The 19,679-nt window shown below is 39.6% G+C and overlaps 1 protein-coding gene across 36 annotated transcripts in view; it reads left to right on the forward strand.

Moving 5' to 3' along the window:
- The first annotated feature begins 14,698 nt into the window (after nt 1-14,698).
- Nucleotides 14,699-19,679, forward strand: part of PLEKHA5 (pleckstrin homology domain containing A5) — a 245,580-nt gene continuing 240,599 nt past the window's right edge. For 19 of the 36 annotated variants that reach the window (XR_010147988.1, XR_010147987.1, XM_016923031.4 and 16 more), the window contains exons 1-3: nt 14,716-14,938; nt 15,093-15,172; nt 17,430-17,487. Coding sequence is in view for 30 of the 36 variants with exons in the window: in XM_016923031.4 (XP_016778520.1) it covers nt 14,850-14,938; nt 15,093-15,172; nt 17,430-17,487 (227 nt within the window). In the remaining 6 variants the exon portion in view is untranslated. Of the gene's footprint in view, nt 14,939-15,092; nt 15,173-17,429; nt 17,488-19,679 lie in introns of all 36 variants that reach the window. The other 17 variants (XR_010147989.1, XM_016923033.4, XM_054664130.2 and 14 more) reach the window with 3 other exon arrangements.

Genomic DNA, 19,679 nt, shown 5'->3' on the forward strand with positions numbered 1-19,679 from the left:
TAACTCTTCACATATCACTTTGCCCACATCTCTTATTATTTCCTTAGGATGAACTCCAGGAAGCATTATTTCTGGGCCAATGGGTATACACATTTTTAGACATTTGTCTCATATGGTCAAGTTGCCTTCCAGAAGATTAATATCTATTTTAACTCCCATTAGTAGTATATGAGAGTTCCACCTTCCCTACAACCTCTATAGAAATGGGTATATTTCCCCCTCAAGTTCTTTTTCTACACCCAGTACTTAAGGAATTGTGTCTTATAACTGTTTCCCTAATTCCTAATAGTGTCTGCCACATAGTCCGTGTTCAAGAAATATTTATTAAAGAGAATGAATGAATAATAAGCATTCTTCTAAGCTAAACATGAAGTGGATATGGGGAAATAATAGAATGCAGAGGGAAAAAAAGGAAAACTAAACAAGGAATCGGGAGGCTGGCTCTGCTGCTGAGCTGCTGTATCATTAAGGGCAAATAATTTAACCCTGTCTGGCCTCTTCTCAGAAATGGTTTCACGGGCATTCAACCTGAACAGCCACACAGGGCCCTGTACTCAGAGGGACCTGGGATTTACTTACTGCTCTGCTGTTGCCTTCTTGAAACCCTTAACAATTTTTGAGCAGGAAGCCCAACATTTTCATATTGCAGTGTGCACTGCAAATGATGTAGCTGATGCTGCCTCTACCTTAACTGTAAAGCAAGATAGTAGAGAAAATGAGGCCAATTCACGCCAAAGCAATTTGATTCTATGAGTTTTCCTAAATGCAACCCAAGAGGCTACGATTTAGATACATAAACATCTCGGAACAAGTTTGAGAGCCATTCTAATTGCTTGATGACGATTCTTCATTCTGTGAAATACTTGGCCCTTTTCTTCAACCCATCTCTATCAAGTGGTCTCCTTCAGCCATTCCTTCTAATTCTGCTTCATAATTGCATTGGATTATAGTTACTCCTGCAGCACTGCAACCATTAACCTTTAAGTATGAAGGGACTGGAAAAGAGAAAGTTCCTTTTGATGACAAATTCTTCTGGTGTGAAAAGAAAGGCTTATCCAATACAGTTTCCTATAATGAAGGTATTTTTTGAGCAGAAAAAAAGAAAGACTTTGAAAGATCACTTCGAGCTTCTAAGCAAGTCATAGATAATCAGAATCTTAGTACAATGTGGTTCCTTTCTATTTTGTTTAACTGTTTGTAAAAGCAACTCATTTCCATCCCCAAATTAAGTATAATTTCATAGGGGACAGTTCTCATATACAACATTTAAGAAGGAAACAAACCCTGCTCCAAGTTTATTCTTGAGTAATCATTTCGAAAATAAGTAATGAACTATAGAGAAAAAAAACACAGCAAGCTGCCCAGAGATGGGAACTGCATGTAAATTACTACTAATCTCAAGATTACCTATCCTTCTTCTCTACTCTAGAAAAATGCCATCTTTATTTTAAAACGTTGCTTTTTCTTTTTATTTATTTATTTATTATTATTATTTTTTTTTTTTTTTGAGACGGAGTCTTGCTCTTGTCACCCAGGCTGGAGTGCAATGGCGCGATCTCGGCTCACTGTAACCTCTACCTCCCGGGTTCAAGCAATTCTCCCTGCCTAAGCCTACCGAGTAGCTGGGATTACAGGCGCTCTCCACCACACCCAGCTCATTTTTGTATTTTTAGTAGCAACAAGGTTTTACCACGGTGGCCAAGCTGGTCTTGAACTCCTGACCTCAGGTGATCCGCCTGCCTCAGCCTCCCAAAGTGCTGGGATTACAGGTGTGAACCACCGTGCCCAGCCTATTTTAAAACATTTCTATCTGAGCAGGTCAAGCTATTTTAAGATGTTATCTGTTTCAATACACGCAATGAAATGTGGAGGGCAAGCATGCTGCCATTTTACAGAGATAGAAAGTGAAAATAATCTGCACAAAAGTTGCATGAAGCTTAGATCTTTCTGTCTAATGATCTTGGCTCCATCTTGAAATGTTTAATAAAAACTCATGGCCAACTAATGGACTGAAACTATTTGGGAAGTTTTTAATGGTTTTTTTTTTAGTGTTTACTCTTTAGACTTCATTATATATAGAACAAACCATATGATTTAACCTTCTTGACAATTTTGTCTTATTCCTAATCATTATTATTATTATTGTTATTTGAGACAGAGTCTCACTTGATCAGCCAGGCTGGAGTGCAGTGGTGTGATCTCGGCTCACTTGCAACCTCTGCCGCACAGGTTCAAGCAATTCTCTTTCCTCCGCCTCCTGAATAGCTGGGATTACAGGTGCCTGCCACCATGCCCAGCTAATTTTTGTATTTTTAGTAGAGACAGGGTTTCACCATCTTGGCCAGGCTGGTCTTGAACTCCTGACCTCGTGATCCACCCGCTTCGGCCTCCCAAAGTGCTGGGATTACAGGCATGAGCCACCACACCCAGCCAATCATTATTATTATTAATAGTACTTTTCTACAGAGTATGTGTTTGGGAGAATTTTGTTAATATTGGCGTTGTTGATATTCTGAGCCTCTCACTGAGAGCTGAGTAGACAGAATTTAATCACAATATATGTCTGTCAGTGCATAGTTGGCAAAGGTCCCTATTTGGTTCAAGTTTTCTGTCAAGTCTGCTTTCTGGTTGCAATAATATATTTGTAATGGGTAGTCTATAAATAGAGTAAAGTAGTAGGAACATTTGGAAGGTCAACTAACTTTTGACTATTCAAGTTAAATTATCAAAGAAGTTGAGAGTCTAATTACCAGAATGATTTAAAGCAGCTTCTGTGTTTGCCTCTCTCTCAGGAAACAAGGTAAGCAATGAGAAAATCTGGTTTATCTAAGACTTACTGAGGCATATGGCCACTTTTATGTATGTGATTTTGAATGTGTGTGTGGGGATTCATACGTTCGTTCACTCATGCAAAAAAGATTATTGAACACCTGACATGTACCAGTAATTGTGCTAAGTCCTGCTGAACAAGATAGATATATCAGATAAGACTAAGTTTCACTGAGTGGCGACTGCCCTCCAAATAGCATTAGCTTAATCAAGATAGAATTTGATTTGTCTTTAATTTGTAAGTCTGAAGGAAGCAGTCCAGAGCAGTTATGTTGGCTCTGCTGCCTGAAGTCCTTAGGGACCCAGGCTGTATCCAGGTGTCTGCTCTGCCATTCCTAGGGTGTGGCCCTTGTCTTCATCATCCAAGACGGAGCTACACCCTTCCTATACACATTCCAAGCAGCAGGTAAGGAAGAAGGAAAGAAGCAGGACCAAGTTATTTGCCAACCATCATTTAAGGAAATTTTCCATAACGTGCCATACATTTCTGTTCTCATTTACCAGAACACAATCCTAGGGCTCACATGTAGGTACAGGGAGCCTGGGAAATATGTATTTTGTTCAGGCATCAATGGGTTCGTTTAAAAATAAGTGGAGGTCTAATAAGGAAGAACTGATGTTAGCAATGTCTGCCATTCATTGCCCCAGACCTCTTGTATCTCATATCCTACCAGAACTGGAGGAGGAAGGAAGGAGGGCAGAGTTAGCTTAAAATGTAATTTATGAATTTCAAGAAATACCTGTAAAGGTGATGATAGTTAACAACACAACTCAGGTATCACTTTTTTTAGGAAGATTTCCCTAACCACCTCTCCGCACAGTCAAGGATGGATGCCCTTTTTACAAGCTTTTATCTTCCATCTCGTGCAGTACCTATCATGCCATTTATTGATGATACAATAATTGTCTATTTCTCTCTTCCCAACTGTTTCTCACATCAGCTTGACTATAATGGCTTCAGTTAAAACCTGAATTTATATTTCTTTGTATCTCCAGTATCTCTCGCCTAATGTATAACATACATTAGATTCACAAAAAGTGTTTATTACTTAAATTGGTTGAAAAAATTGCAAACAAAAAATCTCTACTTAAATGTCATAAAGGTTTTGTAAAGTAATAGTATAGAGAGAACTTCTCCAGCTATCAAAATATTTAGCACCAAATTTTTTGCTTATGAACATAAAAGAATCTTTTATTTCCATCAATATTAACACTATCATCTGATCTTCTGAACATGTTCAATATTGCTGGCCAACAGAATTACCTGCATTTTGTCAATGATGAATGTTAAGACAATTATAAATATTTTAAAATCATTCTTTTATCAAGGTTGTGAAAAAAAACTCTCGTAAAATACTCTTAAAAAACACAAATAGTGAATCCTATCCACTTTATGTAAATGGTAAAGTTGGGCTCAGGGTGACAAAATTTGAAATAGAATAACACATTGACTCTCCAACCAATGTTGTCTCCTCCACATAATCCTAGTGGGGCAGGCCTGAAGTGGACAGCAAGACTTTCACCAAAACAGTTCCCACACAGCTCAATCTCTCCTCTTTCCTCTGTTACCCCACATGGCATTGTAAAAAAAAGAGAAATTTAAGCTGATATGATTCATTTTCTCAGCCCTTTTCAGTGTAAATCTGTTCACATTTCTTATTGTAGTTATTCATAACTTTTTCTTGATTTTCTTAGGTCAGACACATATGTTCTTCAGATCAGAAATGCAACTGATAAAGATACTTCTGAATTTACAACTGCTTGGTTTTAAGAAAAATGTATCCAAGACAGAGGAGTTTGTTCAAAAGCCTCCATTTTTTCCCCAGCACTGTACACTGTTATTTTATGATTCATTCAGTCACCAAACATTTGTTGAATACAAACTATGCACAAGGCAAATGCTATGATAATGCGCAAATTTGCATTCGCATTAAATTTTCCTTAATTTGAGCTATAAAATACAATTAACTAAAGATATTGCATTATATATTATTATTTATATAATCCCACATGTAACTGGATCAAACATTGAATTGGAAATTGAGGGAAATTGGTTAAAATCAAATAAGTGTGTGTGTGTATAATTTTCTGTTAAAAGATACGAATTGTCAGATGGGAAAAAATTTCTTGCTTTAAGCAAGTACTGACCCAAAATATTAAATAAAAATAGTCCATTTAGAATCTACTTACAGAGTACTCATGCACTGTGTAAAATGCTAATGATGAGGGAGAAAATGAGTCTCCTTCACTCTTTCGCTTATCTCTTGGGCTTAGGGCATGAGATCTGATAGCCATTGTCACTTACAGCTACACACATCTTCAGCAATTATAAATTTACACGTTTTTCCTTCCAGTTAATGTAGCTAAATTTTATTTTATCTTCTAAGTACTACACATTACTTTTATCAATACTACTTTCTCTAGGAAGAATTTGTACATAAATGAAGGACCATAGGTCCCTTAAATATATATCTATATTATATATATATAATATATATAAATATATTTATATAATGCTGAATTCCTTCTGTCCTTCAGCGTCTTACTCAAAATATCTATAAATCCTTAGTAATGTTTAAGCCAGGTAGACAGCTCTATGGAAAGCAGCTATTTTCATATACTGCTATGCTGCTCTTGGGCCCATGCCATTTTTTCTCTTCTATATGGGACAGTCTATAAAAAGCTGAACGGAGTGTTAAATCTAAGAAAGGATAGAACCATAACTCACTGGCAGGTCACAGTAATACAAGCAGAAATAAGTATCAAATATGGAGTGCTTTGTAAAATATAGAGCATTATGTAAATGTTAAGTATTATTCTTCATTCACTTAAATAATGTTTATTGAATGCTAGATGATGAAGATAAATAAAATGTTTCATTTAGGAAGTTTAAGGAGGAGAAAAAGATATAAGCTATAATATTTCAGTCGTGAAGATATGTGAGTATGGTAGAAGAAGTTATCAGATTGGTCCAAAGGAATCAGGGATGGTTTCATACCAGAAGTAACTTTTGGGCTAAGAATTTAAACATTGGTAGGCGTTTGTTACATAAACAGGTAAGAGGGCATTTTAGAGAGAGAGAGGGTAGCATGTGCAGAGGCTTGAAAGAAACTGGCTGGTTCAGAGATCAGTGGGCCATTCCATATGACTAACATGTAGGCTGGCAGGGCTTAGATCATCAGGAAGCGCCTCAAATGACAAACAACAGGCTTGGGATTTTATCCTGTAAGTGTTTTGAGTCATGAGAGGATTTTAAGCAAGAAAGAACCATAATTAGATTTGCATTTTTGAAAAGATCATTTGGGTGGCAGTGATGAGTGCTCATATTAGGATGTGGAAATAAGGAAGAGAGAATCATGTGATATATTTAATGGATAGATAATACAATTTATTAACTGACTAGTTGTGGGGAAATGATTTTGAAGTTTCTGATGTGGGTATTTTGGTTGGATGCTGGTACCACATTCACTAAGAGGGTAAATGGAGTGTTGCAAGTATTTGGAGGAAAAGTGATTTGTTTTGGCATGTTGAGTTTGAAGTACTTAAGGAACATCCAGAAGGAATGTTCCAGAAGAAACATGTCTAGAAGAAAATTTGACATATGGTCTTCAACTTAGGAGACAGGTCTAGGGCGGAAACATAGATTTAGGAATTATAATCCTATTGGGCAGTAGTTCTCATACATTAGTATATATAAGAATCACCAAAGTGCTTGTTAAATGCCAATTTCTCTGTCTAACCCTCAGAAGCTCTGGTTGAATGGGTCTGGGGAAGGGCTCAGGAATGAATTTAAATAAGCATCTCCAGTGACTCGGCTGCAGATGATTTATAGAACACACTTTGATAAATATTGCTACAAGAGCAAGAGAACTACCGGAAGTGATGCCATAAAACCAAAAAGTAGAGAGTTTCAAGGAGTAGGAGTGGTGACTATGTCAATACAGTATGAAGGTTGGAAAAGCTCAGAACTGAAATACCCCTGGACTTGGTAGCTTACAGCAGGGCAACTGGTGACCCAGAAGAGCAGGCACAGTGAAGTGGTGAGAGCAGATAACAACTGCAGTGGGTAGAAGAGTGACTGGGGCTGGGGAAATAGACACAATGAATGAAGCTTCACTCAGAAGGGAATGTCTTGTGGACAAAAGTTAAAACCTGAAGTCTGAAGAAGGTGGTTCAAGCCCTAAGTCTACCACTTAACGGCTATGGCATATAATATCTATGAGGAGCCCATTTTCTTGCTTAGAATGTGCTATAATGTCTATGTTATAGAGCCCTTTGTGCAAGGGAAATACAAGTGTCTGTGGAAAAAAATGTGTAAATTGCTCTTCCAAACATTTTTATTAACAAGCCATCTAAGTGGCAGAAAATCCTAAACAATTGTATAGATCAGGCATCTTACTCGTGTCTGTTCACTGTGACAAAACATCCCCAACTTCAGTCATTGGCGTGCACAGGACTTTAGAGGGAAAAAGTATCATATTTAATGTCTTAAATAGACCTATGGCCTCACTTTCTACATGAGGATCCAGAGGTCTGAGTGGGAAGTGGAGGTTAAAAGATTTGTCTAAAGTCACACAACTAACTAATGGCAAGGCCAAGTATAAAATTCAGCCAGACTCCTGACTCAATGTTCCCCCTCCCTACCCTGCCCCCACTCCTGCATTATAACATATTTCTTTTCTTAATTCTCTGCTATTGGAATTTTGCTCTTTCTCTTTTATAGCAAAGAGAGGTGTAGATGATTACAGTTTCCCTGACTGAGGTAAAGAAGAGGTGCTTAATTTGAACAGGTCCAGGGGTTCAGACGCAAGCTCTTTGAAAACATTTTAAACCACCTTCTTCCCTTTTATTCTCCATGCCTCCAGGCAGATGCCCTAAACTTTGTCTAGAATCCCTGCTGTAGTCAAGAGATCAGCCAGCAGCAAAATAACTAGTGCTATTACATATTTCTTTCAATTCTCCCTTTTCATAACTGAAGAGCTCTCCAAAACATCAACATTAAAAGACTGTAGTTCAGGATAGACCTTGAATGGTTCATGGGACACCCTTGAAAAATAACCGTTACAGAAGATTTATAGTCTATGACAAGGACGGATATGCTACTTCCCACACTATACTTACATTACATCTCCATCTCCCTTTCTAAGCTGCCCAAAGTAAGCCGAGTCTTTTAGTTGCTATCACCCAGCAGAATGGTAGGGACCCTATACAGCCTATGGTTGTTGAATGAATGAATGAAAGAAATAATTTTATTTGTATCTCCCTGTATCCAGTTCTTAACAGAAAAAAAAGCTTTAATAAATTGATTTCCAGATTTTATTTTTGTTCTCTGCCTTAGACTCTCAGTCTCCAGTCTTTCTGCCTAGATTTCCACTAAACTAATTGGATCATATATTTTGCCCTTCACTATAGACTTCTGATGGTATGTAACACCTTACTGTTGACTAACTAAAAGTTAGAGGAACTGTTTACAATATTCTTTATTGTCAGCTGGGTGTGGTGACTCACACCTGTAATCCCAGAACTTTGGGAGGCCGAAGTGGGTGGGTGCATTGCCTGAGCTCGGGAGTTCAAGACCAGTCTGGGCAACGTGATGAAACCCCATCTCTAACCAAAAATATAAAAAGTTACCTAGGCCTGGTGGTGTGCACCTGTGGTCCCAGCTATTCGGGAAGCTTAGGTGGGAGCATCACTTGGGCCTGGGAAGCGGAGGTTGCAATGAGCAGAGATCATGCCACTGCACTCCAGCCTGGGCAACAGAGTGAGACCTCATCTCAAAAAAAAGAAAAAAAAATCCTTATTTTGTGAATTAATAATGCAACATGTGATATATGAGGTATATCATGCAATAATGTTATATATGAGGTATCACAAATATATTTGGAAAGACAACCACATAAAAGTCACAAAAGTTTGTTGGTAGGTTTTAAGAAACATTCATATATATACGAATGATAGATGCTTCTTAATAGTAAAAGGAATTATCTTCTCTCTCATGAGCCTCTTTCTCCATTTTCTAGAACTCATAAATTTTTCCCATTCCTTTTTAAAAAGGAAACAAATTGATTAGCTGCTTTCTCAGATGTCACCTTGTTCTTTTTCCTTTCACATATTTTAGGAAACTTAACTTTGTGTTTTTCTTGTTATTATGTGTGTTTTTCTGCTTTGTTTGAACCATAAGCTCTTTAGAACAAGGATTTTCCTCCATATATGGAGCGAGTGACGTTTATTTTTAGCGTTCAGTACTTGTTAAACCTCCTCTTTTTTTGGCTGTGCTGTGATAGTCATCGGATAATGCTGCTCCAAAAGGCAGATCATGATATAAGAAATTGAATAGTCTCATAGGATGGAAATATGAAAAAAAAAAAAACAATAAAAAGCAGAGGTTAGATATGAGTTTATATCTGAATCAGTTATTGAAGAGGTATGGGGTGATAAAAAAGGGGATATGTTATTGGGAAATAACTCTGTTGGGAGGTAGAAGCATTGGGAAGAAAATTAAATTCAGTAACCATTCTAGTGCTGACTCAAGGTTGCAGAGATTCTGTGATGGGAAGGGCATGATTCTTACCTCACTACAGTGAAGGAGACTCACATATACACACAACTACAAGATAAAGCAGAACTAGATAAAGACATAGTTACAGAGAGAGGGCATTCTAGAAAAATACCATTTTATTCATTAAGGATGGAAATTATTCACAGCGCCCATCTTTCTAATATTGAGGCTGCTTTTACTGGCTCTTGGAAGTCCTAAGGGCAATTATTTCCCCAAATCAGAAGCACGCCTCTTTTTGTATATGTGTCACTAAGTTTTTTATTTACTGTTTTTCCTAAATTTGGGTGCACATTATAGAATTGTACTTAAGATTCTAGACTGCCATTTAAGCACTGTGAATGTGATTTCTTAAGATACACGTTTTTATGAAGTGAATTTCTATTGATTTTTGAAATGTGCCTTGCAATAATGAATCTTGTAGTATCAAAAGATTTAGAGCTAAAAGGAATACCAGTACTGCATATGGTCAACTTACAGGCTTCCCGGTAGTACACAGTCAAAAAGTCAAATGCTATAGCTGGACTAACTGGTACTAGAATTGCAAAGTTATAATCATATTAAAAGACTAACTTTAGATTTTTTATTTGCAATGACAACATAATACAAAGTCAGTAGCTCTTGATTTTCTTGCTATATTATATCCAGTGACCACTGACGCTAATGTGGAACATTTCCTGCTAGTTATTCATTGATTAAAAAAAAGGAGTCATTTTTTTTTTCCAGAGACTGGGCAGGAGATAAGATGTCAAGAAGTAATAAGTAGTGAAATGAAAGAGGAGAATGCAAAGGAACCAAAAGAGAAAACATTAAAATGATGTTATTTTTTCCCCCTTGTGTATGCAGATGGACAGGAAAATTATAGCAGTAATTGCAGACTCCTTTTCACTGAAGACAGAATGGCCTTGGGGAATCAAAGTATGGGAGAAAAAGTTCAGTGAAACTGCATTCTCATCCAGGCCCCAACTGACTTGCTGGATATGGCTTTGTCCGAGGTCATTTACCCTTTCTGTGCCTTAGTTTCCTTAACTGTTGAAAAACATTATTTACCATTTTAAGTTACTGAGAAGATGAATGAGATCATGCTCCAGAAACACCCAAAACTGGTCACAAAATTAGGTGCTATAAGAATACTAAGTAGTACTATTATTACTGTACTGTGCATCCTGTTGGAATGAGTCATCTTGCTGCAAAGATGCATAAGCGATTCCAAGTGTGGTAAAAGACCAGAGACAATGAGAAGAGGCAGTTTACTCTTAGATGGCATTAAGGGAGAAGATCCCAGTCGCAGTGAAATCTGCCCTTGTTCAACGAACAAAAGCAGGAGGAAGGGAGACAAGACTCTCTTTTCTTTTTTTTTTTTTTTGAGACGGAGTCTAGCTCTGTCGCCCAGGCTGGAGTGCAGTGGTGCGATCTCTTCTCACTGCAAGCTCTGCCTCCCGGGTTCATGCCACTCTCCTGCTTCAGCTTCCGGAGTAGCTGGGGCTACAGGCGCCCGCCACCACGCCCGGAGAATTTTTTGTATTTTTAGTGGAGACGGGGTTTCACCATGTTAGCCAGTATGGTCTCAATCTCCTGACCTCGTGATCCGCCCGCCTCGGCCTCCCAAAGTGCTGGGATTACAGGCGTGAGCCACCGTGCCCGGCCAACAAGACTTATTTTTTAACTACAGGCATACCTAGGAGACACTGCTGGTTCATTTCTAGACCACCACAATAAAGTGAACATAGCAATAAAGTGAGTCACACCATTTTTTTGGTTCCTAGTGCATATATTAGTTATATTTATTATACTAATATCCATTAAGTGTGCAATAGCATTATGGCTAAAAAACGTACATGCCTTAATTTAAAAAATACTTTAGCCAGGCGCGGTGGCTCACGCCTGTAATCCTAGCACTTTGAGAGGCCAAGGCAGGTGGATCACCTGAGGTCAGGAGTTCGAGATCAGTCTGGCCAACACGGTGAAACCCTGTCTCTAATAAAAATACAAAAATTAGCTGGTCATGGTGATGCGCACCTGTAGTCCCAGCTACTAGGCAGGCTGAGACAGGAAAATTGCTTGAGCCTGGGAGATGGAGGTTGCAGTGAGCTGAAATTGTGCCACTGCACTCCAGCCTGGGCAACCAAGTGAGACTCCATCTCAAAAAACAACAACAACAACAACAACAACAACAAAACTTTAATGGTTAAAAAATGCTAATGGATCATCTGAGTCTCCAGCAAGTCTTAATCTTTTCGCTGGTGGATCTTGCCTCAATGTTGTTGATGGCTGCTGACCAGTCAGGCTAGTGTTGATGCAGGTAAGAGCAGTTGTTGCAGTTTCTTAAAGACAGTAGAGAAGTTTGCTGCATCGATTGACCCTTCCTTCCATGAAGGATTTCTCTGTAGCATGTGATACTGTTTGACAGCATTTTACACACAGTATAATTTCTTTCAAAATTGGAATCTATCCTTTCAAACCCTGCCACTACTTTATCAACTAAGTTTATATTATATTCTAAACTATTTGTTGTCATTTCAACATTATTTACAGTATCTTCACCAGGAATACATTCCCTCTCAAGAAATCACTTTCTTTGCTCATCCATAAGAAGCAACTCCTCGTCCCTTCAAATTTTACCATGAGATTGTGGCATTTCAGCCCCATCTTCAGGCTCTATCTCTAATTCTAGTTCTCTTGCTATTTCCACATTTCTAGTTACTGCCTCCACTGAAGTCTTGAACCCCTCAAACTCATCCATGAGGGTTGGAATCAACTTCTTCCAAACTCCTGATAATGTTGATCTTTTGGCTGCCTTCTTTAAGTCACAAATGTCCTTGATGGCATCTAGAATTATGAATTTTTTCAATTTACTTTTTCCAGATCCATCCAAGGACCCACTATCTCTGGCAGCTATAGCCTTATGAAATGTACTTTCTACATAATAAGACTTGAAAGTCACAATGACTCCTTGATCCATGAACTGCGGAATGCATGTTGGGTTAGCCAACATGAAAACAACACTAATCTCTTGTATGTCTCCAGGAGAACTCTTGGGTAAACAGGTACACTGTCAATGAACAGAAATATTTTGAAAGGAATCACTTTTTCTTTTCTTTTCTTTTTCTTTTTTTTTTTTTTTTGAGCAGTAGGTCTCAACAGCAGACTTAAAATGTTCAGTAAGCCATGACAGATGTGCTGTCATCTAGGCTTTGTTGTTCCATTTATAGAGCACAGGAAGAGTATATTTAGCATAATTTTTAAGGGTCTTAGAATTTTTGGAATGGTCAATGAGAATTGGCTTCAACCTAAAGTCACCAGCTGCATTATCTCCTAACAAAAAAGTCAGCCTGCCCTTTGAAGCTTTGAAGCCAGGCATCGACTTTTCCTCTCTAGCAATGAAAGTCCTAGATGGCATCTTCTTCCAATAGTAGGCTGTTTTGTCTACATTGAAAATATGTTTAGTGTATCCACCTTCAATGATCTTGACTAGATTTTCTGGATAACTTGCTGCAGCTTCTACATCATCATTTGCTGCTTCATCTTGCACTATTATGTTATGGAGATGGTGTTTTTCCTTAAATCCCTGCCAGCTTCAACCTTTTCTTCTGCAGCTTCCTCAGCTCTCTCAACCTTCATAAGATTGAAGAGAGTTAGAGCCTTGCTCTGGATTAGGCTTTGGCTAAAGGGAATGTTGTAGCTGGGTTGATCTTCTCCCCAGACCACTAAAATTTTCTCCCTATCTGCAATGAGGCTGTTTTGTTTTCTTATAATTCATGTTTTCACCAGAGTAGCATTTTCAATTTCCTTCAAGAACATTTCCTTTGCATTCCCAACTTGTCTAATTATTTGACACAAGGCTGAGCTTTTGGCCTCTCTTGGCTGTTGATACATCTGAGCTTAATCGTTTCTAGCTTTTCATTTAAAGTAAGGGACATGCAACTCTTCCTTTCACTTGGTCACTTAAAGGGCATTGTAGGGTTACTGGTTGGCCTAATTTCAATATTAGGCCATTATTATTAGACAATTATTAGTGTTTCATTTCAGGGAATATGGAGGCCCAAGATGAAGCAGAGAGACAGAGGAACAGCTGGTTGGTGGAGCAGTCAGAACACACACATTTATTAAATCCCTGTCTTACATGGGCTCAGTTCATGGTGCCCTCAAAACAATTTCAACAGTAACATCAAAGATCACTGATTACAGATCACTATAACAGGTACAATAATGAAAAAGTTTGAAAGATTGCAAGAATTACCAAAATGTGCCACAGAGACATGTAGTGAGCAAATGCTGTTGAAAAACGGTGCTAGGACTTGCTTAATGCACAGTTGCCACAAACCTTCAATTTGTAAGGCGTGAAAGATCTGCAAACAGCAATAAAGTGAATCGCAGTAAAACAAAGTGGGCTTGTACAGCAAGGAGGTTATACAAATATACTTTTGAAATCCTACAGCCAGTTTGAATCCAGGCTTTGGCAGTTATTACTATGACTGGGCAAACTACTGTGTTTTTAAACTTCATTTTTCCTATCTGTAAAATGGGGATTTTTTATAGATTGTGTGTGTGTGTATATATATATATATATATATATATACATACACATATATAGAGAGTCGTTGTGAAGATTTAAAAATGTACACCGTCACAAGGACTCCATAAAATAAGCTATTATTGTAATCTATTGGAGACAGGGCAAGTAAAAATCCACACTGATGTTAAGTGAATCTTTAAAAACAAGTACCAGAAAAAGACGAGTTTTTATTTTATAAGATATGACCTAAGGAGCCTAGGAAGAGAAAAAACTTGTTTTGTCAAGTCTAAATCCACTCATATTTCATGGGGCCACGTATCACGTCCAACCTTTGATATCTGGCACACAACAAACAAACAGGAAAGGCCTTTCGTGTGCTTTAATAAAAACAGCTTTCCATTTTAAAACGATAAATATATTGGAAAAATCTGTTGGCTCTCCAACAGCTCTAATAAAACAAAGCTCAGACGCTGTGTTTTTGTTGTTTGAAAGAGAGAAATCAGGGGCTTGGGCATTATTAGGCTCCCTTTGATCGCGCCCTGGGATGGGAAGCCTTCGGGCAAAGCCCTGGGGGCAGGACGCGTTTTTTTTTTTTTTTTTTTTTTTAATCGATCCCGGAACCTTCGCGCGGCGGAGGGGGCGGGCGCGCCGCAGGGGCCCGAGGGAGGGGTCTGGGGCGCGGCGCCGCTTGCCCATCCCCCGAGCGCGCGGCGGGGCGGCCGGCCGGCGGCCGCCGGGATGCGGAGGGGCGGCGACGGGGGCCGGACCCTGCCGGGGCGGCGGGGCGGGCACCGCCCGAGGGGGTAGGGCGCGCGCGGGGGCGCGCCGGGCCGGGGAGGCGCGCTCCGGCCGCGCTCGCTCCGCGCTCCCTTCGCTCGCTCGTTCCCTCCTCCCTCGGCAGCCGCGGCGGCAGCAGGAGAAGGCGGCGGCGGCGGCTAGGGATCAGACATGGCGGCGGATCTGAACCTGGAGTGGATCTCCCTGCCCCGGTCCTGGACTTACGGGATCACCAGGGGCGGCCGAGTCTTCTTCATCAAGTAAAGAGCCGGGGACGGCACGGGGGCCCGCGGGGGCGGGAGGCGGGCGGCTGGCGACACGGGGGAGAGCCCGGGTCTGTGCCCCTGCAGCCCCTCGGCTCGCCCCCGCGTCCCCTCTCACGCTCCGTGTCTGCCCCTTTTCTCACCCCTGCAGCGAGGAGGCCAAGAGCACCACCTGGCTGCACCCCGTCACCGGCGAGGCGGTGGTCACCGGACACCGGCGGCAGAGCACAGGTAACGCCGGGCCCAAACGGAGTTGGGCTCCGCCTGGAGGAGGCGGCACAGCCCGGGCCGCCCGGCTCCCAGCAACCTGCCCCGCGCCGCGGGCCCCGGGAGGCGGCGAGGCGGGGCGGAGGCCGGGCGGGAGCGGCCGCAGGTAGAGGGGCCACGGGGACTCCGCCGCCGGGAGTTCTCTCCAGTCTCGGGGAGCCTCTTTCTCCTCAGCCTTTCATCAGCACTTGGAGACGGCGCCCTCTTCCTGCGCCTTCTCCCCCCATCCCAGCCTAGACGACCCTCGCGACCCTAGAGTGGCGACGCTCCCCTCCCTGAAACCTGGAGTCCTGAGTTTTTCTTCCGCGGCCGCTACTCACTCCCCGGTGACCCCCAGCTGCCGTCTTGCCCCCCAGCAGTCTTTAGGCAGTCCTTACCCACTCCCCTCCCTGCAGCCCCGGACCCTGATCGCCCGCCGGGATAACGTAACCACATCCTCCCCCTCCTCCCAGGAGCGCTGCCTCCTGCCGTGCAGCTTCCTCCTCCTAGGTGGGACTTGTGGGTAGGTGGCTGATGAAGGAGGAGGAGGAGGAGGAGGAGAGGAGTTCGGGGGTGCGGCGATCCTCTCTGTGACAGGGAACGGCTCGGGAAACGCTTGGCGCGTTCCCTCCTGCCACGGGAGGAGCAGCCGGAGCCGGAGGAGGCGTTCGCAGCCTCAGTTGCTGGCGATCCGGATCTAAAGTCCCCGCACGGAGGTTGCACAGACTGCCAGGAGGCGGTGGGCGTGCGAGGGGGTGTCCCGTATGTGGGCACCCGGGCCCTGTTTGGAGGGAGTCCGTGGGGAAGCGGCTCTCTCGGGTGGCTTTGGGAGCTTGTTTGAATACTAAGTGTGAGTGGCGCTGGAAAAGGCTCCTCGTAGTTTCTGTACTGGTCTGGGTTTCTTTTATCATTCTTTGTTTACATTCGTGACTTGTTTGTCTTTGACATGTAACATGTGTTCTCTTACTGGCCTGCCTCTAGTCCTGGTGATTGGAAAGGCTTGAGAGCAGTTTGGGTCGAAGGCGAGGCCAGTTTCAGCAGTCCTCAGAGCTGGCCTCTGGGGTACATTCTCTCCGACTCTGACATTCCGTGAATCTGTTAAAGTTGCCAGGATATTGAACAAACCTGCCTCTCTGTGAAATGCTGGAGTTCACTGAAGTGACTAATGTCTCCAAATTTGCAAAAAGGTGGAGGAAGAAAGGAAAGACTGGTGTAGCAAGCATGATGAGCTTACATTTTTAAGGCATTTCTGACTAATACACTATCATGTTTCTCAATTCCCCGGTGCAGGCTTTTGCTTCAATATACCTTTCTGGTGTTTTACACGCATATTCCAACTTTGATGGCCTCTTTGCTTTTATGGATGATAGATTTATTTCATAAAAGACGATATGACATTTAAATTATTTAGACTAATTATCCTATGGAATTATGAGTGATATAAATATGTGTCCTAGTTACCCCCACAGATTTGATAACATTCACGCCACAGAAAAATTTTATTCTTTTATGTGATTTCACTTTTTTTTTTTTCTGGTTTGGTTTTACTTTGCTTGGACTCTGGTTTTGTACACACATCGGTTGTTTTTACTTCCGAGAGGTATTTTGATGAAATCCAAACACCTTGTCATTAATAAGTAATATGTAGCACATAATGACCATTGTTCACCTGAATCATCCCCAACTTTACTACTTGAAACTTCACGTCTCTTAGTCAAATTTTTAGAAACACACACGGAAGTATTCGGTGTGATTTCTTTTCCATTAATTAAGTAGTTAGGAAGTTCTGCCTTCTCTTTGGTGACACTTCCTAGATGGATTCATTTGTGTAGCTGAAAAATACGGTCTTAAATAGACACAATATACCCAAGAAGAGGCAGGCGTTGCCTGTTATACCCAGCTTTTTTTTTTTGCTAGTCATTCATGAGTGTTCCACCTGGGATGAGAAGGCTTCCCTTTGCTTTCTTGGGTGCCAGAACATAGTTCCTCTCCACCCTAATGTATTACAGTGTGTGCTCAGGTCAGATAATCTCTAATATTATGGTTACTTTTCTGGTGGCTTTAAATTTGAATTGCTGTTTTTCAAAAAATGATATCTGTTGTATTGCCAGCTCAACACTTTTTTTGTTAGTAATCTACTTAATTAAAACAGCTAATAAATGAAAATGGATAATTAAAATGGATTGAGACTTATTTTGCTATCATTGAAGTAATACTAATTGTAATATATGTATTGTTTTAGATTTGCCTACTGGCTGGGAAGAAGCATATACTTTTGAAGGTGCAAGATACTATATAAAGTGAGTTTTTTGACTTTCATTTTTTTCCTTCGTAATTAGAATGCTGTGATTACTCCTCAGCTGAATAGTTGTATGTCCAGTCTTGATCATGATTTTCTAAAGTTTATCATATAATGGTGACTGTATTCTTTATGTTGTATAATGTCAGAATTTTGAGAGAAGAAAATGGCACTCTTAGTTTTCTAATGTTATTTGCCTGGAATATTCATCGATTCATTGATTTGGAAATTAGATCATTTATGGCCACTTTAAAAAATAATTTTGTATCTTCGTTTTTTTCTTTTGGAATCGTCCAGCTTCATCAGAATATGACCACAATTACCTTTTTTTTTTTTTTTTTTTTTTGGTGCCTCTGTGTATATTCCTGGGTAATAGAGGATTATTGGTCATTAGCTATGTGGTACTTAAAGTTTTGAACTTTGATTATCTGTGCTGAGAGATAACAAACAAAAAAAAATCTTTGAGTTACGTGAACATCTTTTTTTTTTTTCTTTTTAGTGAACCTTGTTCATATATATTTTGACCAGGGCTGTTTATAGGTAGCAAAAGTGATGTAAAGCTAGGCACAATTTGATAAACAATGACGGTCAGGGAGTAAAAATAGAAATAATTACTGAATATTTCATGAGCATATATTGGAGCATTGTTTGTATTTTTGCCTCAGTTTATTTAAATATGTCTAAGTCAAGATGTTTTATTGATATGTTTGTTTAAAAAAGGCTTTTAGTAGAGCTTGAGAGAAAAGATGAGCAGTCAGTCCCAATCTTAAAACCAGTTCTTTAGAATATTAAACTAATTTATGTTCAAACTTAATAACTTAGTACTACTTGGAGACAAATACAAAGCTGGAGGTCAACATCATGTAGGCAAAATTTTAATCCCCCGACGAAAAATATAGGTGGTTTTGTCTTTTTATTTTTATATTAGAAACTATTTACCTAAGAGTTTGTTTTTATTGTTTAACCTTATTTGTTCTTTAATTTTAATAAACTGAGACATGAAAGAGAATGCTGAAATGCCAAACTGGGTTAAGACTTCAGTAGTTTATAAACAATAACAGATACCTAGCTAAAGTTACCTTTATTTCATTGAGCCTAGAAAGTTATTTTTACTGTGACATTTTTAAGATCATGTTATACTTCCAGTAAATTATAATTACCTGTATGGTTCTTTAATCTTTTAGAAAGATACTTAGATAAAACGTCAAGGGCTTTTTATAAGTATTAGGAATGCTTGCTTTTGGATGTAGAAATAGAGAAAGCAGAAGATACAGGAATGGAATAGTTTCATGGTATGGTCTTTCTGTGAATATTTTTGGGTGAAATCTTTTCTTTGGAGATTATACTATACATTATTAGATGGCCTAAAAAATACTTGAGTGAAATGCAGTCATCAAATGTTTTTCTATTGGTTATTTCCATCCTAAATTAAAGTGAGTTGATATTGCCACGAAAAGGGATACTTCTTTTCTTGTCAAGCTAGTAGTATGGTATATGTGAAGAAAAACAGTTTTTTCATTTCAGGTCATTTATTCAATGTAATTTTGACTACTGTACATTAAGCCTAGCTCATCTTATAAAAACAGAGGTAACATTTCAATTTTCAATAACATTTTAATTTCTTTGCGTGCATTCTTGGATGAACGTTTATTTGATAGTACAAAATCTTATTCTGTGTGGGCTGAGTATGTATGTTTTAATTTAGAACTAAGCTGTTAGGAAGACATTGAGTGAGTTTCTTTTGTTTTACGAGCCATTTTGATTAGGTTTTCTTTTATGTTTACTTAAACAAATTAGAATTTTATTTGAGTGCCATGTCTAATGCCTAAGTAGGTTTCTCTGGAAAATTAAGACAATATTAAGAAAGCTATAATAATTTTACTTTAAAGACATTTTTAAACTTGTAGGTTTTAATCATTTTGGTATTCATAGCCAGTAATTGTGTCCAAAAGTAGCAATAAATAACTTATAATATTATGGAAGTAATTTCTCCTAAAATTGAGCATAGTGTTGCATATCACTCATTAAACTTTAAAAAAAAACTAACCATTGATAAATATATGATGTACTGAATGTTAGGTGCTACTGCTTTATCTTCTGGGTAATGTCAGAAGACTAATTTCTTTTAAGGTTAGTTAAATCCCTAATGTGCACTGTAATTTCCTAGAAACTTTTTACTTGTTTGTATTGTTA

This window comes from Pan troglodytes, chromosome 10 (assembly GCF_028858775.2).
Source record: "Pan troglodytes isolate AG18354 chromosome 10, NHGRI_mPanTro3-v2.0_pri, whole genome shotgun sequence".
Taxonomy (NCBI): Eukaryota; Metazoa; Chordata; class Mammalia; order Primates; family Hominidae; genus Pan; species Pan troglodytes.